We start from the raw sequence: 26,987 nt of genomic DNA on the forward strand, positions 1-26,987 counted from the left end.
CAGTCTGATGAGAATCAAGGTATACCACTAACTTCTCCCCAAGCGTCACAACCTTTAACGCCCACCCAAGCGACGCCTGGTTCTTCAACGGCATCTAATTCATTCACTCTGCAGGATATGGCTGTAGTTATGTCAACTACCCTTACAAAGGTATTATCTAAGTTGCCAGTGTTACAGGGTAAACGCAGTAGGACAGAGGTCAATTTGTATTGGCCTTCTGATGCGTTGTTAGCCATTTCCGATGTACTCTCACAGGGATCTGAATTGGGGGTCAGGGAACTTCTGTCTGACGGGGAGCTTTCCGATTCGAGAAGTGCATTACCTCAGACGGACTTGGACGTCATGTCCTTTAAATTTAAGCTTGAGCACCTCCGTCTGCTACTTAGGGAGGTTTTAGCGACTCTGGATGGCTCTGACCCTATTGTGGTCCCACTAGAGAAATTATGTAAGATGGACAAATACTTAGAGGTACCTGCTTACACTGATGTTTTTCCAGTTCCTAAGAGAATCTCAGAGATTATTAAGAGGAAATGGGACAGACCGGGTATCCCGTTTTCACCCTCTCCTAATTTCAAAAAAATGTATCCTATATCTGACACTGTTCGGGACTCGTGGCAAACTGTCCCTAAGGTGGAAGGAGCTATATCTACTCTGGCTAAGCGTACAACTATTCCTAAAGAAATTGTTTATTCATCAGGGTTTCCTTTTACAACCAACGGCCTGCATTGTACCAGTTACTACTGCGGCGTCCTTCTGGTTTGATGCTTTAAAAGAGTCTCTTAAGACTGTGACTCCTTTGGAGGATATTTTAGACAGAATTAAGGCTCTTAAGCTGGCTAATTCTTTTATTACAGATGCCGCCTTTCAGATTGCCAAGCTAACGGCTAAGAATACTGGATTTGCCATTTTAGCGCGTAGAGCCTTGTGGTTAAAATCTTGGTCTGCTGATGTGTCATCTAAGTCTAAGCTTTTGGCTATCCCTTTCAAAGGGAAAACCCTATTCGGGCCTGACTTGAAAGAGATCATTTCTGACATTACGGGAGGTAAGGGTCATCTCCTATCTCAGGATAGAACTGCTAAACTGAGGGGTAAACAGAATAATTTTCGTTCCTTTCGGGAACTTTAAAGGAGCCCCCTCTTCTTCCTCTTCTTCCGCCAAGCAGGAAGGAAATTTTGCTCAGGCCAAGCCCGTTTGGAGACCCAACAAGTCATGGAAAAAGGGTAAACAACCCAAGAAGCCCGCTGCTGCTACCAAAACAGCATGAAGGGGCTGTCCCCGATCCGGGACCGGATCTAGTAGGGGCAGACTTTCCCTCTTTGCCCAGGCTTGGGTAAGAGATGTTCAGGATCCTTGGATACTGGAAATCGTGTCCCAAGGGTATCAGCTGGAATTCAAAAGTTCTCTCCCAAGGGGGAGGTTTCTTCTTTCACGATTGTTTGCAGACCAGACAAAAAGAGAGGTGTTCTTACGTTGTGTAAAAGACCTCTCTACTATGGGAGTAATTTGTCCCGTTCCAAGACTGGAACAGGGACAGGGGTTTTACTCAAATTTTTTCGTGGTTCCCAAAAAGGAGGGCACGTTTCGACATTTTAGATCTAAAGAGTCTAAACAAGTTTCTCAGAGTCCCATCCTTCAAAATGGAGACTATTCGCACAATTCTGCCATTGATCCAGGAGGGTCAATATATGACTACCGTGGACTTGAAAAGGATGCATGCCTTCATATTCCTATCCACAAGGATCATCATCAGTTCCTAAGGTTTGCCTTCCTGGACAAACATTTTTAGTTTGTGGCTCTTCCCTTCGGGTTGGCCACAGCAGCCCGGATCTTCACGAAGGTTCTAGGGTCCCTTCTGGTGGTTCTCAGGCCGCGGGGTATTGCAGTGGCGCCATATTACCATCTGGCAAAGTCTCACACAGACATGGTCCTGTCCTTTCTGAGGACTCACGGGTGGAAGGTGAATCTAGAAAAGAGTTCATTAATTCCACAGACCAAGGTTCCCTTCCTGGGAACTCTAATAGATTCCATATCCATGAAAATTTTCTTGACAGAGGTCAGAAGGTTAAAGATTCTGAATACATGCCGAGCCCTTCAGTCCAATCCTCGGCCATCAGTGGCCCAGTGCATGGAGGTAATTAGATTGATGGTGGCGGCAATGGACATCATTCTGTTTGCTCATTTTCATCTCAGACCGCTACAGCTGAGCATGCTCGGACAGTGGAATGGGGATTATACAAATTTGTCTCCTCAGATAAATCTGGATCAGGAGACAAGAGACTCTCTTCTTTGGTGGTTGTCTCAGGATCATCTGTCCCAAGGGACGTGCTTCCGCAGACCCTCGTGGGTGATAGTAACGACGGACGCCAGCCTTCTAGGTTGGGGTGCAGTCTGGAATTCCATGAAGGCTCAGGGTGTGTGGACTCAGTCGGAGTCACTTCTTCCAATTAATGTTCTGGAATTGAGAGCAATATTCAATGCGCTTCAGGCGTGGCCTCAGTTGGCTTCGGCTAAGTTCATTCGCTTTCAGTCGGACAACATCACGACTCTGGCTTACATCAATCATCAGGGAGGAACAACGAGTTCCTTAGCGATGACAGAGGTATCCAAGATAATTAGGTGGGCGGAGGCCCACTCTTGTTGTCTGTCAGCAATTTACATCCCAGGAGTGGACAATTGGGAAGCTGACTTTTTAAGCAGACAGACGTTTCATCCGGGGGAATGGGAACTCCATCCGGAGGTCTTTGCCACTCTGATCCTCAGATGGGGCAGACCGGAGTTGGATCTGATGGCATCTTGTCAGAATGCCAAACTCCCAAGATACGGATCCAGGTCAAGGGATCCTCAGGCCGAACTGATAGATGCCTTGGCAGTGCCTTGGTCGTTCAACCTAGCTTATGTGTTTCCACCGTTTGCTCTCCTGCCCCGGGTGATTGCTCGGATCAAACAGGAGAGGGCTTTAGTAATTCTAATCGCGCCTGCGTGACCTCGGAGGACTTGGTATGCCGATCTAGTGAACATGTCTTCTCTGCCACGTGGAAGCTTCCATTGAGGCAGGACCTTCTCATTCAGGGACCTTTCCAACACCCAAATCTAGTTTCTCTGCAACTGACTGCTTGGAGATTGAACGCTTAATTTTATCTAAGCGGGGGTTCTCTGATTCAGTCATTGATACTTTGATTCAGGTACGTAAGCCTGTTACTAGAAAGATCTACCATAAGATATGGCGTAAATAACTTTATTGGTGCGAATCCAAAGGCTACTCATGGAGTAGAGGTAGGATTCCCAGGAGTTTATCTTTTCTCCGATAGGGATTGGAGAAGGGGTTATCAGCAAGTTCCTTAAAGGGACAAATTTCTGCCTTGTCGATTTTACTACACAAACGTTTGGCAGATGTTCCAGACGTTCAGTCTTTTTGTCAGGCTTTGACCAGAATCAAGCCTGTGTTTAGACTAATTGCTCCACCCTGGAGTTTTGTTCTTAATTTTCTTCAAGGGGTTCCATTTGAACCCATGCATTCCATAGATATTAAGTTGTTATCTTGGAAAGTTTTGTTTTTGGTTGTTATTTCTTCTGCTCGTAGAGTTTCTGAGATTTCAGCGTTACAATGTGACTCGCCTTATCTTCCATTCTGATAAGGTGGGTTTTTTTTTTTTTTTTAAATGAATTTTTATTTTCAAAGTGACAACAATGGTATATATAACACAAATGACATGGTAAGAATCATGGATCATTATCGTTATAAACAATTTGTGCGGATAATTTCAACTTTTGTTAACAATATAAGAAAAACAATGTTGTCAACAATCATAGAGGGGAAATTAAGGGAACTTATCAGGTTTAAAACAAAAAGTGTAGTATAAGTGTCTGAACCCTTAATGATGTTACATTTTTTAGTGAATCTTTTATATATTTTTTATTTTTGTGTGTGTTCGTATCATTGACCTTCCCAAGTCGGGTGGAAAGGCGTGGGTCAATGTAGGAGTCGAAGAGAAGAAGAAAAGATTAAGACAGATGAAGAGAAGAAGGGAGAGAGAAGGGAAGAAGAGAAGAGAGAAGAAGAAAGAAAAAAAAAAAAAGGGGGGAGGGAAAGGGTAGGGAGATATGAATGAACCAGCGAAAATCCGAGGGGGTCAGGGTTTTGTGTTAGAGAGCTCAAATGGTTTTGTTCCATATTGCCTTTATGAATTCGTGTGTTTCCAACCTATGTGTTTTTAGATAATGGTATCTCTCTAGGGAAATCAGGTCAGAGACCATAGATCTCCATTTGTCTGTGGACGGGATTGTTTGGGATTTCCAATATTTAGGGATGAGTTTTTTGGCAGCTGTTATCATAATCAGCAATAATGGTTGTTTACCCACCCCTGCCAGTTTGGGCAGGAAAAGGAACATGATAACATTCGGGTCAGGAAGGATCTGGGTCGACACTACATCAGAAATCACTGAAAATGTGTCCCTCCAGAACTGATGCCGTTTGGGACACGACCACCATATGTGGAAGAGTGTTCCTTCCTCTCCAGATCCCCTCCAACATGTGCTGTTTAATGAGGGGAATATCTTGTGGAGTTGGGAGGGGGTCAAGTACCATCGGCAGGAGAGCTTCAAGTGAATTTCCTGAACTCTTGCTGAAACAGATGATTTTTTTAATTAAACGAAAGGCCGTGAGCCAAGTCTCTGCGTCAAGGTCCTGATTAAGCTCCCTATTCCATGAGTGTGTGTATGACGGGAGTATCGACGTATCAGGGCAATTCAGTATTTTATAAAGTTTGGAAATGAGGTGAGCTAGGGGTGTTGTTTGAATGCATATCTTTTCGAAAGCTGTGGTGGCTCTTCCTAGCTCTTTTTTTTGTTTGTGATGAGAGATGAAGTGTCGTAATTGATGGTAATGAAGACACGAGGAGAAGATCTCCCCGTGGACCTCTGCTAGAGCAGCTTGCGTTTTGAACAGACCGTTCTCCGTAGCAAACTGAATAGAGCCTGTTTTGAGACTATATGTTTGTGCTATCTGCGACCCTAAGCTATGGTAGGGTAGGTCTATGTGTTCGTTGAGTGGTGAGAGCGGTGCGGGTATAGTGGAGATATGAGTAGTTGAGGTCAGGATTTTGTCCCAGTCTTCTAAAATACCTGCGGTGATGTGATATGACTGTAAAATCTTAGGTCTTTTTTGAGGCTTGGTCCATGCCAGTATTGCAACATTATTCAATTTAAAAATTTGCCTATCGATCTGTATCCATGCTTTGTTATTAGTATTATGGGACCATTCAGCTACGTGTTGTAATGTTATAGCTTGTTTGTATGCCGATAGGTTAGGGACTCCTAGCCCTCCACTCTCCCTAGGGAGATACATAGTCTTTTTGGGTATTCTGGGTTTAGCCCCAGCCCAAATGAATTGTTCAAATGCCCCCTGTAACTGCTTTAGGTACCCTAAAGGAAGATGTATAGGCAATGTTTGCAACAGGTATAAGATCCTCGGAAGGACAGATAAGGTGGTTTTACATACCAAACCTGGTTACCTTCCTAAGGTTGTTTCTAATAAGAATATTAATTAGGAAATTGTTGTTCCTTCATTATGTCCTAATCCTTCTTCTAAGAAGGAGCGTAAGTTACATAACTTGGACGTGGTCCGTGCCTTGAAGTTTTACTTGCAGGCAACTAAAGATTTCCGTCAATCATCTTCATTATTCATTGTTTATTCTGGACAGCGTAGGGGTCAGAAAGCTACGGCTACCTCTCTTTCTTTTTGGCTGAAGAGTATCATCTGTCTGGCTTATGAGACTGCTGGTCAGCAGCTTCCTGAAAGAATTACGGCTCATTCTACGAAGGCTGTGGCTTCCTCATTTAAAAATGATGCTTCTGTTGAACAGATTTGCAAGGCTGCAACTTGGTCGTCTCTTCATACTTTTTCCAAATTTCATACTTTTGCTTCTTCTGAGGCTGTTTTTGGGAGAAAGGTTCTTCAAGCAGAGGTGCCATCCGTTTAGGTTCCTGTCTTGTCCCTCCCTTTCATCCGTGTCCTATAGCTTTGGTATTGGTATCCCACAAGTAAGGATGAAATCCGTGGACTCATCATATCTTTGTAATAGAAAAGGAAATTTATGCTTACCTGATAAATTTATTTATTTTCGGATATGACGAGTCCACGGCCCACCCTGTCATTTTTAAGACAGGTATATATTTTTATTAAACTTCAGTCACCTCTGCACCTTTAGCTTTTCCTTTCTCTTCCTAACTTAGGTCGAATGACTGGATTGGGAGGGAAGGGAGGAGCTATATATACAGCTCTGCTGTGGTGCTCTTTGCCACTTCCTGTCAGCAGGAGGATAAATCCCACAAGTAAGGATGAAATCCGTGGACTCGTCATATCGTAAAAGAAATACATTTATCAGGTAAGCATAAATTTCCTTTTTCTTGATTCTCTTGTTATCTTTATTTGAAAAAAAAAGGCAAGTAAGCTTTTTATTTTGGTTCAGTACTCTGGACAGCACTTTTTTATTGGTGGATGAATTTATCCACCAATCAGCAAGGACAGGAGAGAAAAAAGAGCAATTCCGGACAGGTAGCCAGTGCAACAGGTTTATTCTTCTGTTAAGTACAATTAACAAGGGTAGCTTGAACTAGCTCAGCAAGGACAACCCAGGTTGTTCACCAAAAATGTGCCGAAATCTAAACTTACATTCTTGCATTTAAAATAAAGACTCCAAGAGAATGAAGAAAATTTGATTATAGGAGTAAATTAGAAATTTGCTTAAAATGTCATGCTCTATCTGAATCACAAAAGAAAAAATTTGGGTTCAGTGTCCTTTTAATAACTAGCTTCTGATTTCAATAACTGCAGTCTTTTACATATTTTTTTACCTGTCTTCAGAACAGCAGCAGTAGGCAATTAATAGCAAATAGTTGTTTCTTCTTTGTGTCCTAACCCTTCTTCTTCTAAGGAGAGGTTACTTCATAATCTGGATGTGGTTTGTGCCTTAAAGTTCTGTCTTCAGGCTACAAAGGATTTCATACAGTTTACATCTATTTTTGTGGTGTATTCAGGGAAGCGCAAGGGGCAGAGGGCCTCTTCTACTTCTTTGTCCTTTTGGTTGAGGAGCTTCATCCGCTTGGCCTATGAGACTGCGTGACATAAGCCTCCTCAGGATCATGGTTCATTGAACTAGAGCTGTGGCTTCGTCTTGGGCCTTCAAGAATGAGGCCTCTATGGAGCAGATTTGTAAGGTGGCTACCTGGTCCTCCTTACACACTTTTACAAAGTTTACACATTTTTTTTTATATTATAATATTTTTATTGAGGTAACAATCATAAACAATAGTGCAATAGTAAGACATATTTAGGTATTGCTTTCCATTTTACAGAGTAATCAGAAAACAAGATAGTTAACATCTTACTGCTAGTTTCTCTATGGCTCCTCGAGGGAGGTCCATTTAAACGACAAACCTCAGTTCTTTCATTTCTTTTTTAACAGGTAAAACAGATGGCTGGACAATCATTAACATTGCTGACAGTCTCTGGTAGTAGCTTGTAAACATGAAATGTCCAATAACAAACTATCGCCTAGATTTAGAGTTTTGTCGGTAAAGACCCGCTGTGCTAACGCTCCTTTTTTTTTCCAGCGCACCCTTAAGACAACGCTGGTATTTATAGTTGTCTGAATGGCTGCGTTAGCCTCAGAAAAGGGAGCGTTGAGCATAATTTAGCTCCACTTCAACCCTCAATACCAGCGCTGCTTACGGTAGTGGTAAGATGGAAAAACGTGCTTGTGCACGATTTCCCCATAGGAAACAATGGGGCTGAGCTGGCTGAAAAAAAACCTACCACCTGCAAAAAAGCAGCCCCATTGTTTCCTATGGGGAAACACTCTCTAAGTCTACACCTAACACCCTAACATGAACCCAGAGTCTAAACACCCCTAACCTTACACTTATTAACCCCTAATCTGCCGCCCCCGCTATCGCTGACACCTGCATTATATTATTAACCCCTAATCTGCCGCTCCGGACACTGCCGCCACTTACATTATAGCTATGAACCCCTAATCTACTGCCCCTAACATCGCTGACACCTATATTATATTTATTAACCCCTAATCTGTCCCCCCCAATGTCGCAGCCACCTACCTACACTTATTAACCCCTAATCTGCTGACTGGACCTCGCTGCCACTATAATAAATGTATTAACCCCTAAACCGCCGCACACTCCCGCCTCACAAACACTATAATAAATTGTATTAACCCCTAATCTGCCCTCCCTTGCCGCCACCTACCTACAATTATTAACCCCTAATCTCCCGCCCCCAACGTCGCCGCTACTATAATAAAGTTATTAACCCCTAAACCTAAGTCTAACCCTAACACCCCCCTAACTTAAATTTTTCTAAATAAATTTACTATAATTAAATAAATTATTCCTATTTAAAACTAAATACTTACCTATAAAATAAACCCTAATATAGCTACAATATAACTAATAGTTACATTGTAGCTATTTTAGGATTTATATTTATTTTACAGGCAACATTGTATTTATTTTAACTAGGTACAATAGCTATTAAATAGTTAATAACTATTTAATAGCTACCTAGTTAAAATAATTACAAAATTACCTGTAAAATAAATCCTAACCTAAGTTACAATTACACCTAACACTACACTATCAATAAATTAATTAAATAAATTACCTAAAATTAGCTAAACTAAAATACAATTAAATAAACTAAACTATAATACAAAAAAACACACTAAAAAAATTACAAGAAGTCTAAACTAATTACACCTTATCTAAGCCCCCTAATAAAATAGCCCCCCAAAATAATAAAATGCCCTACCCTATACTAAATTACAAAAGTAATCATCTCTTTTACCAGCCCTTAAAAGGGCTTTTTGCGGGGCATTGCCCTAAAGTAATCAGCTCTTTTACCTGTAAAAAAAATACAACCCCCCCAACATTAAAACCCACCACCCACATACCCCTACTCTAACCCACCCAAACCTCCCTTAAATAAACCTAACACTAACCCCCTGAAGATCTCCCTACCTTGAGTCGTCTTCACCCAGCCGAGCCGAATTCTTCATCCAAGCGGAGCAAGAAGAGGTCCTCCATCCGGTAGAAGTCTTCATCCAAGCGGGGCAGAAGAGGTCTTCCATCCGATTGAAGTGTTCATCCAAGCGGCATCTTCTATCTTCATCCATCCGGAGCGGCAGCATCCTGAAGACCTCCGACGCGGAACATCCATCCTGGCCGAGGACTGAACGATGAATGACGGTTCCTTTAAATGACGTCATCCAAGATGGTGTCCCTCAAATTCCGTTTGGCTGATAGGATTCTATCAGCCAATCGGAATTAAGGTAGGAAAATTCTGATTGGCTGATTCAATCAGCCAATCGGATTGACCTTGCATTATATTTGCTGATCGGAACAGCCAGTAGAATGCAAGGTCAATCTGATTGGATCAGCCAATCGGATTGAACTTCAATCTGATTAGCTGATTGAATCAGCCAATCAGAATTTTCCTACCTTAATTCCGATTGGCTGATAGAATCCTATCAGCCAATCGGAATTCGAGGGACGCCATCTTGGATGACGTCATTTAAAGGAACCGTCATTCGTCGTTCAGTCGTCGGCCAGGATGGATGTTCCGCGTCGGAGGTCTTCAGGATGCTGCCGCTCCACTCTGGATGGATGAAGATAGAAGATGCCTCTTGGATGGACACTTCAATCGGATGGAAGACCTCTTCTGCCCCGCTTGGATGAAGACTTCTACCGGATGGAGGACCTCTTCTTGCTCCACTTAAATGAAGAATTCGGCTCGTCTTGGTGAAGACGACTCAAGGTTGGCAAGATCTTCAGGGGGTTAATGTTAGGTTTATTTAAGGGAGGTTTAGGTGGGTTAGAGTAGGGGTATGTTGGTGGTGGGTTTTAATGTTGGGGGGGTTGTATTTTTTTTACAGGTAAAAGAGCTGATTACTTTGGGGCAATGCCCCGCAAAAAGCCCTTTTAAGGGCTGGTAAAAGAGCTGATTACTTTGTAATTTAGAATAGGGTAGGGCATTTTATTATTTTGGGGGGCTTTTTTATTTTATTAGGGGGCTTAGATTAGGTGTAATTAGTTTAAACTTCTTGTAATTCTTTTTTATTTTTTGTTATTTAGTGTTTGTTATTTTTTGTACTATAGTTTAGTTTATTTAATTGTATTTTAGTTTAGATAATTGTAGGTAATTTATTTAATTTATTGATAGTGTAGTGTTAGGTGTATTTGTAACTTAGGTTAGGATTTATTATACAGGTAATTTTGTAATTATTTTAACTAGGTAGCTATTAAATAGTTAATAACTATTTAATAGCTATTGTACCTAGTTAAAATAAATACAAAGTTGCCTGTAAAATAAATATAAATCCTAAAATAGCTACAATGTAACTTGTAGCTATATTAGGGTTTATTTTATAGGTAAGTATTTAGTTTTAAATAGGAATCATTTATTTAATTATAGTAAATTTATTTCGTTTTATTTAAATTATATTTAAGTTAGGGGGGTGTTAGAGTTAGGGTTAGACTTAGGTTTAGGGGTTAATAACTTTATTATAGTAGCGACAGCGTTGGGGGAGATTAGGGGTTAATAATTATAGGTAGGTGGCGGCGATGTTAGGGAGGGCAGATTAGGGGTTAATAAAATTTATTATAGTGTTTGCAAGGCAGGAGTGCGGTGGTTTAGGGGTTAATACATTTATTATAGTGGCGGCAAGGTCCGGTCGGCAGATTAGGGGTTAATAAGTGTAGGTAGGTGGCGGCGACGTTGGGGGGCAGATTAGGGGGTAATAAATATAATATAGGTGTAGGCGATGTTAGGGGCAGCAGATTAGGGGTTCATAGGTATAATGTAGGTTGCGGCGGTGTCCGGAGCGGGAGATTAGGAGTTTAAAAAAAATTATTATAGGGTTTGCGATGTGGGGGGGCCTCGGTTTAGGTGTTCATAGGTAGTTTATGGGTGTTAGTGTACTTTATAGCACAGTAGTTAAGAGCTTTATGTTCCCGCGTTAGCCCATAAAGCTCTTAACTACAGACTTTTTTTGCGGTTGGAGTCTTGTCGGTAGTGGCTCTACCGCTCACTTCTTCCAAGACTCGTAATACCAGCGTTAGGCAAATCCCATAGAAAAGATAGGATACGCAATTGACGTAAGGGGATCTGCGGTAGCCTCGAGTCGCGGAAAGAAAGTGAGCGGTAGACACTTTCCTGGCTGACTCTAAATACCAGCGGGCGTTAAAAAACAGCGTTAGGACCCCTTAACGCTGCTTTTTAACCCTAACGCAGAACCCTAAATCTAGGCGTATATGAGCTATAAAGGATAGCTCCCTTAAAGTACGTAGTGAACAGCATTGTGGTACAAGGATTTCACACAATTTTCTTATAAAGGAACAGAAAAGAAATAGCAAGAGGAAAGAAAGAATAGAAAACAGATTGAATAGCCTAGAAAAGAGTATGGGGGGAGACCAAGGGTGGGGGGGGGCGGCATCAGGTCTATAGGCATTCGTCAAACTACGGCCAACACATTTTGTGGAAGTGCGTCCCAGATGGACCAAATGCTTGAGTGTAGGTCAGTGAGCCCTCTATTCATGTAACCTGCTTCTTCCATTGACCGCACATTAGAGAGCATCTCCACATCTTTCCCCACCTGGGGTTTGTGGGGCTGCTTCCAGTGTTTGGCAATAGAGAGCTTGGTGGACATCAGCAAGTACACAAATAGGTGTTTTAGTGGTTTGGGGACAAAGTTTTACAAATTTGACGTTTTTGCTTCTGCGGATTCTGTTTTTGGGAGAAAGGTTTTGCAGGCTGTGGTGCCCTCAGATTAGGGTCCGCATTTATACCCTTTCGTTTTCATTCAGTGTCCTCTAGAGCTTGGGAATATGTTTCCCAAAAGTAATGAATGAAGTCGTGGACTCTCCTCCCCTTTAGATGGAAAACATAAATTATACTTACCTGATAATTTTATTTCTTTTACAAGATACGATGAGTCCACAGATTTCATCCTTACTTGTGGGATATCGCCTCCTGGTCAGCAGGAGGAGGCAAAGAGCACCAAAGCAGAGCCTGTGTTAGTGATATGAAGAGGTAAAGTGAGGTGTTAGTTTAGATTCTTCAATCAAGAGTTTATTATTTTTAAAATGGTGCCACAGTGTACTATTTTACTATAGGGTGTAGCTGTATTCCTTGTCAGCCTCTAGAGTAAAGCTACAGGTGGCTTTAAAGCAGTGGGAACTTGTGGGGTTTTAGCCTCACTGCGCCTCCCATACTTGTGATGCCCTTCTGAACTATATGGTCTTAGCATATAGTAACTAAGGCCCTTCTTTTTCCACAAGACTGCTGGAGGGAGAAGACCTCTTGACACTGTGGGATGTCTTCATGCTGTTATGCAGCATTGAGGTAAGTGCAGTCTTTCTTTTTCTGGGGATAAAAGATCTCAGACATGGCTGTACGCTTATATTCTGCTGGACAGATCATGGACTCTCATAGGGCTCCTTGTCCATAGCCGTTGGGTTCTCTTAGGGTTAAGTAGCACCCACTCCGATGTTTGTTCTCCCTAAAGCTGCGTGTTACTTTAGATAACACATTTATTGGGCTCATGTTTATAATAAAGAAAAAAAACTTTATTTTTTGTTTTACAGAGACAAGTTGTTGCTTCTGTTTTTTCTGTTACATAATGGATTCAGATTTTATTCAAACTGTCCCATGTGCTTGAATGCCCCTGTGGAACCTCCTGTTCCTTTTGCCCTTCATGTGTTCAGAGCTTTACATTATAAAGACCAAATTTTTTATGATACATCATTGCCTAAAGCGGATGCTTCTCAAGAGTCTACAGATGAGATGCAGAGTATGCCGCGGCTTTCTCCCCAAGCGTCACAGCCTTTAACTCCCGCTCAAGCGTTACCAGGTATTTTGCCAGTTTCTGACGCATTTACTTTAAAAGACATTGCTGCAGTGATGTCTTCTACCCTTTCTGATGCGTTATCTAATTTTCCAAATATATCGCACGGCAAGCGTTCAAGAAGAGACCATTGTGTGGTCAATTCAGCCTCTTATTCTCTGATGGCGATTGAGGACGTCCCTGCCCCCAGTGAGCGGGAGGGCACAGAGGTCCTGTCTGAAGGTGAAATCTCTGATTCTAGGAGCGCCTTACCCATGACTGACTCTGAAGTATCTTTCAGGTTTAAGCTTGAACACCTCCGCGTATTACTAAGGGAGGTGTTGGTTACTCTGGATGATTGTGACTCAATAGTGGTCCCTCCAGAAAAATTGAGTAAGTTGGACAAATATTTGGAAGTTCCTTCTTACTCAGATATTTTTCCAGTTCCTACGAGAACTTCGGAGATACTTGCTAAAGAATGGGAGAGGCCTGGTATTCCATACTCCCCTTCTCCTATTTTTAAGAAAATGTACCCTATGGCTGATGCTATTAGGGATTCTTGGCAGACGGTTCCCAAGATTGAGGGAGCCATATCTTCCCTGGCCAAATGGACTACTATCCCTATTGAGGATAGTTGTGCTTTTAAGGACCCCATGGATAAGAAGTTGGAGGGTCTCCTTAAAAAGATGTATGTTCACCAGGGATTCCTTTTGCAACCAGCGGCCTGTATTGTTACAGTTACCACCGCAGCTGCTTATTGGTTTGATGCCCTGGAAGAGTCTCTTAAAGTGGAGACTCCTCTGGAAGAGATACAGGATTAAAGCTCTTAAGTTAGTTAATTTTGTTTATTACGGATGCTTCTCTGCAGATCACTAAATGGGCAGCTAAGAGTTCAGGCTTTGCCATCTTAGCGCGCAGGGCTTTATGGTTGAAGTCTTGGTCTGCGGATGTGTTATCCAAGTCTAAGCTTTTGGCTATTCCTTACAAGGGGAGGACCCTGTTCGGGCCTGACTTGAAGGAGATTATTTCTGACATCACGGGAGGCAAGGGTCATCTCCTCCCTCAGGATAAAAAGTCCAAACAGAGAGGGCGACAGAGTCATTTCCGTTTCTTTCGCAATTTCAAAGGAGTTCCCTCTTCCTCTTCCGCTAAACAGGAAGAGAATTATTCACAAACCAAGTCCACTTGGAGACCCAACCAGTCTTGGAACAAAGGTAAACAATCCAAGAAACCAGCTGCTGCTACCAAGTCAGCATGAAGGGTAGGCCCCGGATCCGGGACCGGATCTAGTAGGGGGTAGACTTTCTCTCTTTGTCAAGGCTTGGATAAGAGATGTTCAGGATCCCTGGACACTGGAAATTGTGTCTCAGGGGTATCAGTTGGAGTTCAAAAATTCTCCCCCCAGAGGAAGATTTCTTCTTTCTCGATTATCTGTAGACCAGATCAAAAGAGAGGCATTCTTACGTTGTGTAGGAGACCTCTTTTCCATGGGAGTAATATGTCCCGTTCCAACACAGGAACAGGGACAGGGGTTTTATTCAAATCTGTTTGTAGTTCCCAAAAAGGAGGGAACATTCCGAACCATTTTAGATCTCAAGAGTCTAAACAAGTTTCTCAGGGTTCCATCTTTCAAGATGGAAACTATTCGTACCATTCTTCCATTGATCCAGGAGGGTCAATTTAGGACTACATGTTCCTATACACAAAGATCATCACAAGTTTCTCCGTTTTGCCTTTCTGGACAAACATTTTCAGTTCTTGGCTCTTCCTTTCGGTCTGGCCACAGCGTTCATAATCTTCACAAAGGTTCTGGGGTCTCTGCTAGCGGTTCTCAGGCTGCGGGGCATTGCAGTGGTGCCTTATCTGGACGATATTCTGATCCAGGCTTCGTCTTTTAAACTAACAAAGTCTCATACCTACATTGTTCTGTCCTTTCTAAGGACTCACGGGTGGAAAGTGAATCTAGAAAAGAGTTTGTTAGTTCCACAGACCAGGGTTCCTTTCTTGGGAACTCTAATCAACTCTCTATCCATGAAGATCTTTTTGACCGATGTCAGAAAGTTAAAGATTCTGAATACCTGCCGAACCCTTCAGTCCAATCCTCGGCCGTCAGTGGCTCAGTGCATGGAGGCAATTGGATTGATGGTAGCGGCAATGGACATCATTCCGTTTGCTCGTTTTCATCTCAGACCTCTACAACTGAGCATGCTCAGACAATGGAATGGAGATTATGCCAATTTGTCTCCTCAGATAGATCTAGATCAGGAGACAAGGGACTCTCTTCTATGGTGATTGTCGCCGGATCATCTGTCCCAAGGGACATGCTTCCGCAGACCCTCTTGGGTGATAGTGACAACGGACGCCAGCCTGATGGGATGGGGAGCAGTCTGGAACTCCCTGAGGGCTCAGGGTGTGTGGACTCGATCGGAGTCTCTACTTCCCATCAACATCCTGGAGTTGAGAGAAATATTCAATGCGCTTCAGGCTTGGCCTCAGTTGGCTTCGGCCAAATTCATCAGATTCCAGTCGGACAACGTCACGACTGTAGCTTACATCAATTATCAGGGAGGAACCAGGAGTTCCTTAGCGATGACAGAAGTAGCCAGGATAATTCAGTGGGCGGAGGCTCACTCCTGTTGTCAAAGCAATCTACATCCCAGGAGTGGAAACTGGGAAGCGGATTTTCTGAGCAGACAGACTTTTCATCCGGGGGAATGGGAGCTCCATCCGGAGGTATTTGCCAGCCTGATTCTCAAGTGGGGCATCTCGTCAGAATGCCAAACTTCCGAGATACGGATCCAGGTCCAGGGATCCTCAATCCGAACTGATAGACGCCTTGGCAGTGCCTTGGTCGTTCGACCTAGCTTATGTGTTCCCTCTGTTTGCTCTCCTTCCTCGGGTGATTGCTCAAGTCAAACAGGAGTCGGCGTCGGTGATCCTCATCGCACCTGCGTGGCCTTGCAGGACTTGGTATGCCGATCTGGTGGACATGTCATCTAAGCCACCGTGGAAGCTTCCTTTGAGGAAAGACCTCATTCAGGGACCCTTCCATCATCCAAATCTAGTTTCTCTGCAGCTAACTGCTTGGAGATTGAACAATTGATCTTATCTAAGCGAGGATTCTATGATTCGGTCATTGATACCTTGATTCAGGCGCGTAAGCCTGTTACTAGAAAGATTTACCATAAGATATGGCGTAAATATCTTTATTGGTGCGAATCCAAGAACTACTCTTGGAGTAGGGTTCGGATTCCCAGGATTTTGTCTTTTCTCCAAGAAGGATTGGAGAAAGGCTTGTCAGCAAGTTCCTTAAAGGGATAGATTTCTGCTTTGTCTATTTTGCTACACAAGCGTCTGGCAGATGTTCCAGATGTTCAGTCTTTTTTGTCAGGCTCTGACTAGAATCAGGCCTGTGTTTAGACCAATTGCTCCTCCTTGGAGTTTGAATTTAGTTCTTTCTGTTCTTCAAGGGGTTCCATTTGAATCTATGCATTCCATAGATATTAATTTGTTATCTTGGAAGGTTTTATTTTTGGTTGCTATTTCTTCTGCTCGCAGAGTTTCTGAGCTTTCGGCATTACAATGTGATTCTCCTTATCTGATTTTTCATGTGGATAAGGTGGTGTTACGTACCAAACCTGGTTTTCTTCCTAAGGTTGTTTCAAATAAAAATATTAATCAGGAAATTGTTGTTCCTTCCTTGTGTCCTAATCCTTCTTCTAAGAATGAGTGTCTGTTACATAATTTGGACGTGGTCCGTGCCTTGAAGTTCTACTTACAGGCGACTAAGGATTTTCGTCAATTGTCTTCCTTATTTGTCGTTTTTCTGGGGGGAAACGCAGGGGTCAGAAAGCTACGGCTACCTCTCTTTCCTTTTGGCTGAAGAGTGTCATCCGTTTTGCATATGAGACTGCTGGACAGCAGCTTCCTGAAAGAATTACGGCTCATTTCACTAGGGCTGTGGCTTCCTCATGGGCATTCAAAAATCATGCTTCTGTTGAACAGATTTGCAAAGCCGCAACTTGGTCGTCTCTTCACACTTTTTCCAAATTGTACAAATTCCATACTTTTGCCTCATCTGAGGCTGTTTTTGGGAGGAAAGTTCTTCAAGCAGTGGTGCCTTCCGTTTAGGTTCCCTGTTTTGTCCCTCCCGTTTCAGCCGTGTACTATAGCTTTGGTATTGTATCCCACAAGTAAGTATGAAATCCGTGGTCTCATTGTATCTTGTAAAAGAAAATTAAATTTATTCTTACCTGATAAATTTGTTTCTTTTACGATACAATGAGTCCACGGCCCACCCTGTTTTTCTGAGACAGGTCTTTAATTTTGATAAACTTCAGTCACTTCTACACCTTGGCTTTTCCTTTCTCTTCCTAACTTCGGTCGAATGACTGGAGTGGGAGGGAAGGGAGGAGCTATATATACAGCTCTGCTGTGGTGCTCTTTGCCTCCTTCTGACCAGGAGGCGATATCCCACAAGTAAGGATGAAATCCGTGGACTCATCGTATCGTAAAAGAAACAAATTTATCAGGTAAGAATAAATTTTATTTTCCATTGTGGGGAGGAGAGTCCACGGCTCCCGCCCGTAAATCCGTTGGGCGGACCAAAATTTAATTAATCTTCTGGCACCATTTATACCCTGATATTTCTCCTACTGTTCCTTGTTCCCTCGGCAGAATGACTGGGGGATGAGGGAAGTGGGGGAGGTATTTAAGCCTTTGGCTGGGGTGTCTTTGCCTCCTCCTGGTGGCCAGGTTCTTAATTCCCACAAGTAATGAATGAAGCCATAGACTCTCCTCCCCACGATGGAAATAAAATTATCAGATAAGCATAATTTATGTTTTCTTTCAATACAAGTGCAAGTTAACGAGGGCGCAATAACTTAATATCGTATGCGTTAACGTTTGTGCGCCACTTGTAATCTAGCCCAAACAGTTTAATGGTAAATTTATAAACAGTAGATCATTCAATGTAAAATGAATCTGCTTTATTTGTACAGGCGCTAATATAGGGAAAATTAAGAAAACAGATGATCTGTTTATGAAGCGTCAGCTGGGACCAACAGATGAAGACACCAGTGACAGTATCAGCTCAGGTGAGTGTGCACGTGTTGTGCCAGTGGGGAGGCGGATTACAGGTGAGTGTGCACGTGTGTTGCATCTGAGAGAGACAGGTTACAGGTGCATGTGCACTCATGTTGTGCTTGGGGGGACACAGTTACAAGTGAGTGTGCACGTGTGTTGTATGTGGAACAAAGGTTACAGTTTAGTGTGCACATTCGTTATGTTTGAAGTACACAGGATACAGGCATGTATATTGTGCCTGATGCATGTGGGATACTGGCGAGTGTGCACATATGTTTTGTCTGAGGCATGTAGGGTACAAACAGCTTACACATACGCGTGTATTCTTACTGTACAGGCTGTACTGATGTGACATCTTCAGATGGCTCAGCGGTTGAGCATGGAAAAGAACTGAATGTGTGCCATCACGTGAAAACTGAGGATGAAGTTCCTATAAATGCGGCTACAGGTAATTAGCGCATATTAAATAAAGGGAAGTTTCTGTGATAGGGACATTTTGTCTCATCTAAACAACAGTTATAGTTATCAGATGGTTACACAGCAAACACATGTTAGTGTGTAGCTCAGGTTTAAAGGGACAGTCAACAATAGAATTTGTGTTGTTTAAAAAGATAGATAATCCCTTTATTACCCATTCCCCAGTTTTGCATAACGAACATAGTTATAAAAATACACGTTTTTACCTCTGTAATTAAATTGTATCTAAGCCTTTGCAAACTGCCCCCTTATTTCAGTTCTTTTGACAGACATTTTAGCCAATCAGTGCATACTCCTAGGTAACTTCACGTGTGTAAGCTCAATATTATCTATATGACACCAATGAACTTACACCCTCTAGTGGTGAACAACTGTAAAAATGCATTTAGATTAGAGGCGGTCTTCAAGGTCTAAGAAATTAGCATATAATCTTACCTAGGTTTAGCTTTCAACTAAGAATACCAAGCGAACAAAGCAAAATTGGTGATAAAAATACATTAGAAAGTTGTTTAAAATTACATGGGCTATTTGAATCATGAAAATATTTTTTGGACTTGACTGTCCCTTTAAGTGCTTCTGACTTTTAATGGGACATGAAACACAATTTATTTTCTTTCATGATTCAGATCATAACATTCTAAACAACTTTCACATTTAATTGAAACAGATTTTTTTTTTTACTATCCTTAACTGTCTTTCAAAAACATACATTATGCTTACCTGATAATTTAATTTCCTTCTGTATGAGGAGAGTCCACGGCCCCCGCCCATCAGAGTATACGGGCGGAGTTCGTGGACTCTCCTCATATAAAAGTAAATTAAATTATCAGGTAAGCATAATTTATGTTTTCCTTCTTAATATGAGGAGAGTCCACAGCATCATTCCTTACTGTTGGTAAAACTATACCCAAGCTCTAGAGAACACTGAATGATAACGGGAGAGGTAAAAGAAAAGGTGGACCCTAATCTGAGGCTCCACAGCCTGTAAAACCTTTCTCCCAAAAGCTGCTTCAGCCGAAACAAAAACGTCAAATTTGTAGAATTTTGAAAAAGTATGTAGAGGACCAGGTAGCCGCCTTACAAATCTGATCCATAGATGCCTCATTCTTAAAGGCCCAAGAGGAAGCCACTGCTCTTGTGGAATTAGCTGACTCGTATGCTAAGCGTATAACACTCCTCAACCAAAAAGATAAGGAAATTGAAGAGGCCTTCAGACCTTTACGCTTCCCAGAGTAGATAACATACAAAGAAGAAGTTTGTCTAAAATCCTTAGTAGCTTGAAGATAAAACTTCAAAGCTCGAACAAAATCCAGATTATTCAGTAACCGTTCTTTCTTTCATGTAATTAGCAAGATTCCATGAGCTAGTGATGTATGGGATATACATTCCTACCAGGAGGGGCAAAGTTTCCCAAACCTTAAAATGCCTATAAATACACCCCTCACCACACCCACAATTCAGTTTTACAAACTTTGCCTCCCATGGAGGTGGTGAAGTAAGTTTGTGCTAGATTCTACGTTGATATGCGCTTCGCAGCAGGCTGGAGCCCGGTTTTCCTCTCAGAGTGCAGTGAATGTCAGAGGGATGTGAAGAGAGTATTGCCTATTTGAATACAATGGTCTTCCTCTAGGGGATCTATTTCATAGGTTCTCTGTTATCGGTCGTAGAGATTTCTTCTCCTACCTCCCTTTTCAGATCAACGATATACTCTTATATACCATTACCTCTACTGTTCTCGTTTCAGTACTGGTTTGGCTATCTACTATATGTAGATGAGTGTCCTGGGGTAAGTAAGTCCTATTTTTTGTGACACTCTAAGCTATGGTTGGGCACTTTATATGTAAAATTCTAAATATATGTGTTTAAACTTATATTTGCCATGATTCAGGATAATCAGTATTCCTTCATTCAGACTGTCAGTTTCATTATTTGGGTTAATGCATATGAATTAATATTTTTTTCTCACCTTGAAAATTTTCATTTGACTTTTTTCCCTGTACAAGATATACTTAGAAATTTATAAGAATTTTTTTCTGATTCTATTTTAAAGGCTTTGTCTGACATCCCGCCTTCTAATAAATTTTTAGGTCTTTTTCAAACTTCTTTTTTAGTTGATGAAGTTTCAAATGACCAACAACATATTGAATTATCCTTCTCTGATGGTGTTTTTTTCTCATTCAGAATTTTTCTTCATCAGATATTGGCACTAACAAATCTACTTTTTTATTTTTTAAATAGAGTACATTTATTCTTTGTTCAAAAGGTGTTGATTATTTTGGATATTTAAGTAACTAGTTCTTTGGATTTTAAAAGACTAGCTAACATTTATATTCTGCTTATTTATCTTCTGTGATTTCTTCAGAGGTTTTTTCCAGTTCCTGATACTAGGAAATTGAATAGGCTGAGAATTTTCTTTTAGTCCTTATTTAAGGTTTTTAAATTGTATTCTTTGCCGGCAGTTGGTTTTGAGGAAAGATTCCCCAAGTTAATGGGGCTATCTCTACTCCTGCTAAATATACTATTATTCTGGCTGATGTTGCAATTGCTTCATCTTTCTGGTTGGATACTTTAAGATCAAGTATCGGATTATGATTTGTTTAGCATTGTTAAAAGGACAAAATCTACTACTCATTTGAGGTTCAGACTAAGTGCTATTGCATTGTCTTGTTTTCTTGCATTTGTTGTGCAAGTCCAGTGTGTTGACTGGTCCTTTAACTTAATTAACATGCTAATAATTTCATTTGTGTTGTCATTTTATTAAATATTTTCGCAAATGAGGTTTAATCTATGTCTTTAGCTATTTTAGCTAGAAGAACTTTGTGATTTCAGTCTTGGAATGCTAATTTGATTTCTAAAATCCATATTTCTTTTTTTCCAAGGTAATCAATTATTTGGTTCATAATTGGATTTTATTCTTTAACTGTTACTATGGGCTTCAAGATTGAGTTCTAAGACTAAAACTTTAAGCTTATATTAGTTTTCTGTTCTTACTAAAGAATGGAGTCCTGAATTCTTCCCCAAGTAACATGTTTATAATTGGAAGTTTTTTTCATCATTCAATTAAGCCTTTTTTAAGTCAGCTCCCCAAATTTGCATGTAGGTGCGGTTCTTATTCCAGCTTGGCTGGTAAGGGGCAGGTTGAGACTTTTTTGAAATTTGTTTGGTTCTATTCGGTCCAAACTTCTTAGACTTTGGGTACAGAATAGGATTCAGAGTAAAACCATCTGTGAGAAGTCTTTTTTTTCTCTATCGTATTCCAGCTATTTCAGTAAGACTAACACTTTCCTGAAGTGTATTCAGACCTATATGTTTTGGGTACTGGTGAAGCGCAGCTGGTCACCTGTTGGGGCTCAAGCGCTTCTCAGACCTGGAGTCTTCTGGGGTATTTATTCCAGTTCCATCTCTAGGAACTGGGTTTTGGGGTTTTATTCAAGACTATTCATTGTTCCAAAGATAAAAAAATCTTTTTGAATTGTCATATAAGTGTACCATCTTTTAGAATGGAGTTTATATGGTCTATTCTGCCTTTTTGGTCAGTGATGCATTATTTGTTTACAATGGATACAATAGATGCATATCTTAATTTTCTGTTTTCATTCAGATTATTTTATTTTCTGAGATTCTCTTTTTTTGACAAGTATTACCAATTTGTTACTTTTCCTTCTGCTCTAGCAACAGCTCTAAGAATCTTATCTAAGGTTCTCAGTGTTCCTTATTTGGACGGTATGGTGGTACTGGTTCAGTCTTTTCATTCTGTGGAATCTCATACGATTCAACTTTGTTGTCTCTTCAAGACATGGTTAGAGGATCTTCTTATCAAAAGCTCCTTGATTTCTCACACAAGGGTCACCTTTTTTTTTTTTTAGGTTTCCAGATTAATTGTGTCAATGTTTTTGTCTCTAACAGACAAGTGACAAGTTTATTGGGTTCCGTTTGTTGGAATTTTCAGTCTCTATTATTTCCTTCAAGTTGCTATATATGCATGGAAGTTTTAGGTTTCATGGCTGCAGCATTGGATTCGATTCCCTTTGCTCATTTCATAGGAAACCTTTCCAGTTTTTTATGCTGAATAATGGTGCAGGGATTCTAGGATATCACTTTTTATATCTTTGAATCCTAATGTTTAACTATCTTTGATTCGGTGGTTAAGATCACCATCATTTAGTTCTATAGGTCTCTTCGGTTCTTTCAACCTGGACCATGATCTGCAGATGTGAGTCTTTTAGGTTGGGAGGCTGTCTGAGGATATCTGTCAGCACAAGGGGTTTGGAAATCTCAGGAGGCGAGATTACCATTTCATATTTTTGGAACTCCGTGCATTCTCAGAGTTCTTCAGTTTGGTTTCTTTTTGAAGAAGAGACGTTTATTGTTTTCAGACAGACATTGTCACAACTGTGGCGTATGTCAATTATCAGGGTGGGACTATCAGTTCTTAGGCTGTGACAGAAATATCTTCGATATTTGCTTGGGCTAAATTCAACTCCTATCTAATTTCTGTGGTCTTTTTCCCAGGTATAGACATTGGGAACCGGATTATCTCTGTTAATCAAGCTTTACATCCGGGAGAATTGTCTTTTTACCCAGATATGTTTTTCAATTTTTCAGATGTGAGGGCTTCCAGTAATAGATCTGTTGGCATCTCATCTAAACATGGAACTTCCCAGGGGCCTATTCAGGTTCGGGGATCCTCAGGCGGAAGTAGTGTATGCATTGACACTTCTTTGGAATTATCAATCTGCCTATATTTTTTCATCTCTGGTTCTTCTTTTAAAAAGTGATTTTCAAAATCTTCAGAGAGCAATCTTTGGTGTGGCTGGTGGCTTTAGCATGGCCACACAGGTTTTGGTATATAGTTCTTGGTCGGATGTTCAGTTGCCAATCTTGGTTACTTCCATTATAGCCAGACCTTATATCTTAACTTTCATTTTTTTTCATCAGGAATTCAAATTATTAATTTGATGGTATGAAAATGTAATGCTTAGTACTTAGTCATAGGAGTTTCTCTGACTCAGTAAGTAATACTATGTAGCAGGCTCATAAATCTGTGTCTAATAGGATTTATTATCGAGTTTGGAAGATTTACATCTCATGATGCTCTTCTTATGAATTATCTTGGCATTCTTTTAGAATTCCTAGGATTTTTTAGTCTCTTCATACGGTTTTGTCTGCATGTTCCTTGAAAGGACAAATCTCTGCTTTTCCTGTGCTGTTTCACAGTAAGAATTGCTAAATCTTTCTAATATTCTTTGTTTTGTTCAGGCTTTGGTTCGTATCAAGCCTGTCATTAAGTCAATTTCTCCTCTTTGGAGTCTTAATTTGATTCTGAAGGCTTTACAGGCTCTTCTGTTTGAGCATATGCTTTCTTTGGACATTAATTACTTTTATGGAAAGTATTGTTCTTTTTAGACATCTCTTCAACTTGAACAGTTTTAAATTATCTGTTCTTTCTTGTGAATCTCCTTGTTCTGATTTTTCATCAGGATAAGGTGGTTTTTCCTCATTTCAATTTTCAACCAAAGTTGTGAATTCTAACAACATTAGTGGAGGAATTATTGTCTTTTCATTGTGTCTTAATCCTAAGAATTCTTTGGTAAGATTCTTACATTCTTTGGATGTGGTAAGAGTTTTGAAATATTATGTTGAAGCTATTCAGATTTCAGACAGACTTCAAGTCTATTTGTTATCTTTTCTGGTTTTAGGAAAGGTCAGAAGGCTTCTGCCATTTCTTTGGCATCTTGGTTAAAGCTTTTGATTCATCATGCTTATTTGGAGTCGGGTTAATCCCCGTCTCAGAGGATTACGGCTCATTCTACTAGGTCAGTTTCTACTTCCTGGACTTTTAAGAATGAAGCTTCTGTTGATCAGATTTGCAAAGCAATGACTTGGTCTTCTTTGCATACTTTTGCTAAATTCTACCATTTTGATGTTTTCTCTTCTTAGAAGCAGTTTTTGGTAGAATAGTACTTCAGGCAGCTGTTTCAGTTTGATTCTTCTGCTTATAATTTCAGTTTTTTCATTTTAAAAATTGAAACTCTTGATTTGTGTTGTGGATTAATTTTTCAGCGGAATTGGCTGTCTTTATTTTATCCCTCCCTCTCTAGTGACTCTTGCGTGGAAGTTCCACATCTTGGGTATCTGCTATCCCATACGTCACTAGCTCATGGACTCTTGCTAATTACATGAAAGAAAACATAATTTATGTAAGAACTTACCTGATAAATTCATTTCTTTCATATTAGCAAGAGTCCATGAGGCCCACCCTTTTTGTGGTGGTTATGATTTTTTTGTATAAAGCACAATTATTCCAATTCCTTATTTTTGATGCTTTCTCTCCTTTCTTATCACCCCACTTCTTGGCTATTCGTTAAACTGAATTGTGGGTGTGGTGAGGGGTGTATTTATAGGCATTTTAAGGTTTGGGAAACTTTGCCCTTCCTGGTAGGAATGTATATCCCATACGTCACTAGCTCATGGACTCTTGCTAATATGAAAGAAATTAATTTATCAGGTAAGTTCTTACATAAATTATGTTTTCGAAGAAGAAAGATTAGGAAAAAAGGAAGGAACCACAATCTCCTGATTGATGTTACTATCAGACACCACCTTAGGAAGAAAACACAAGCGGGTACGTAGAACAGCCTTATCTGAGTGGAACACTAGATAGGGAGGCTCACATTTCAAGGCAGCCATTTCAGAAACTCGGTGCGCCGACGCAATCGCCAATAGAAAAAGAACCTTCCAGGACAACAATTTAATGTCAAGCGAATGCGTAGGCTCACGCGGAGCCCGTTGCAAAAACTTAAGAACAAGATTCAGACTCCAAGGTGGAGCATTAGATCTAAACACAGGTCTGATCCTGATCAGAGCCTTAATGAAGGATTGCATGTCAGGAAGCTCTGCAAGCCTCATGTGCAGCAAAGCAGAAAGGGCCCGAAATCTGTCTCTTCAGGGAACTGGCAGAAAGGCCCTTCTCCAGACCCTCCAGGAGAAAGAATCCTGGCAGCCTTGATCTTATGCCAGGCGAAACCCTGCTCTTCTCACCAGAACAAGTAGGCTCTCCACACCTTATGGTAGATGTGAAGAGTAACAGGCTTACGAGCCTGAATTAGAGTGTCAATAACCCTCTCAGAGAACCCTCTCTTGGCTAAGACTAAGGGCCCTATTTATCGAAAAACTTGCGGACCTGATCCGACAGTGCGGATCAGGTCCGCAAGACATCACTGAATGCGGAGAGCAATACACTCTCCGTATTCAAAATTGCACCAGCAGCTCACAAGAGCTGCTGGTGCAAAGCCGCCCCCTGCAGACTCGCGGCCAATTGGTCGCCAGCAGGGGGGTGTCAATCAACCCGATCGTACTCAATCGGGTTGATTTCCGGCTATTCCTGTCCACCTGCGCAGAGCAGGCGGACAGGGTTATGGAGCAGCGGTCTTTAGACTGTTGCTTCATAACTGCTGTTTCTGACGAGTCTGAAGACTCGCTAGAAACATGGGCCCACAAGCTCTGTTCTGAGCTTGATAAATGGGCCCCTTAGCATTTAATCTCCACGCAGAGATCCCTGCGACAAGGTAACCTCCATGGAAGAGATGAGGACATCCCCACCAGGTCCGTGAACAACGTCCTTCTCGCCATGATGGAGCAATCATTATCACTGATGCTCGCTCCTGTTTGATGTGAGCCACTACACGAGGGAGAAATGGTAACGGTGAAAAAATATAAATTAGATTGAACCTCCAAGGCACTGCTAATGCATCTGTTAGCTCTGCCTGAGGATCCCTGGACTGCAACCCATATCTGGGTAGCTTGGAATTGAGCCGGGACGCCATGAGATCTATTTCCGGCGTCCCCCATCTGTTGCAAATCTCCGCAAACACCTTGGGATGGAGAGACCATTCCATCAGATGAAAGGGATTGTCTGCTGAGAAAATCTACTTCCCAGTTGTCCACACCCGGAATGTGGATCCCTTACAGCGAGCAGTTCTGGGCTTCCGCCCACTCCAAAATACAAGATACTTCACTCATGGCTAGGGAGCTTCTCGTACCCCCCTGATGGTTAATGAAAGCCACCGAGGTTATGTTGTCTGATTGAAATCTTATAAACTGGGAGGAACCCAGAAGAGGCCAAGCCTTCAGAGCATTGAAGATTGCCCTAAGTTCTAGAATGTTGATCGGGAGGGAGAATTCTCCTCGAGTCCACAGGCCCTGTGCCTTCTTGGCACCACAGACAGCTCCCCATCCCGAGAGACTTGCATCCGTAGTCACAATCTCCCAAGATGGTCTTAAGAAGGATGTCCCTCGGGACAGGTGATCTGGACAGAGCCACCAGGAGAGCGATTCTCTCAACCGGTTGTCCAGAGAAACCTGTTGAGACAGATCCGAATGATCGCCGTTCCACTGTCTCAGCATGCACAGCTGTAGTGGTCTGAGATGGAACCTGGCAAAGGGAACGATGTCCATGCTGGACACCATGAGACCGATCACCTCCATACACCGAACCACAGAGGGCCTTAAAGAGGTCTAGAGGGCAA

The 26,987-nt window shown here is 41.5% G+C and overlaps 1 protein-coding gene across 3 annotated transcripts in view; it reads left to right on the forward strand.

Moving 5' to 3' along the window:
- The window catches only part of LOC128657241 (gastrula zinc finger protein XlCGF26.1-like), a 437,958-nt gene that overhangs the window by 294,683 nt on the left and 116,288 nt on the right, over positions 1 to 26,987 (forward strand). For all 3 annotated transcript variants that reach the window (XM_053711511.1, XM_053711510.1, XM_053711512.1), the window contains 2 exons: positions 17,898 to 17,993; positions 18,320 to 18,430. In XM_053711511.1, coding sequence (XP_053567486.1) covers positions 17,898 to 17,993; positions 18,320 to 18,430 — 207 coding nt within the window. The remainder of the gene's footprint in view (positions 1 to 17,897; positions 17,994 to 18,319; positions 18,431 to 26,987) is intronic.

Source organism: Bombina bombina, chromosome 4, assembly GCF_027579735.1.
Source record: "Bombina bombina isolate aBomBom1 chromosome 4, aBomBom1.pri, whole genome shotgun sequence".
NCBI lineage: Eukaryota > Metazoa > Chordata > Amphibia > Anura > Bombinatoridae > Bombina > Bombina bombina.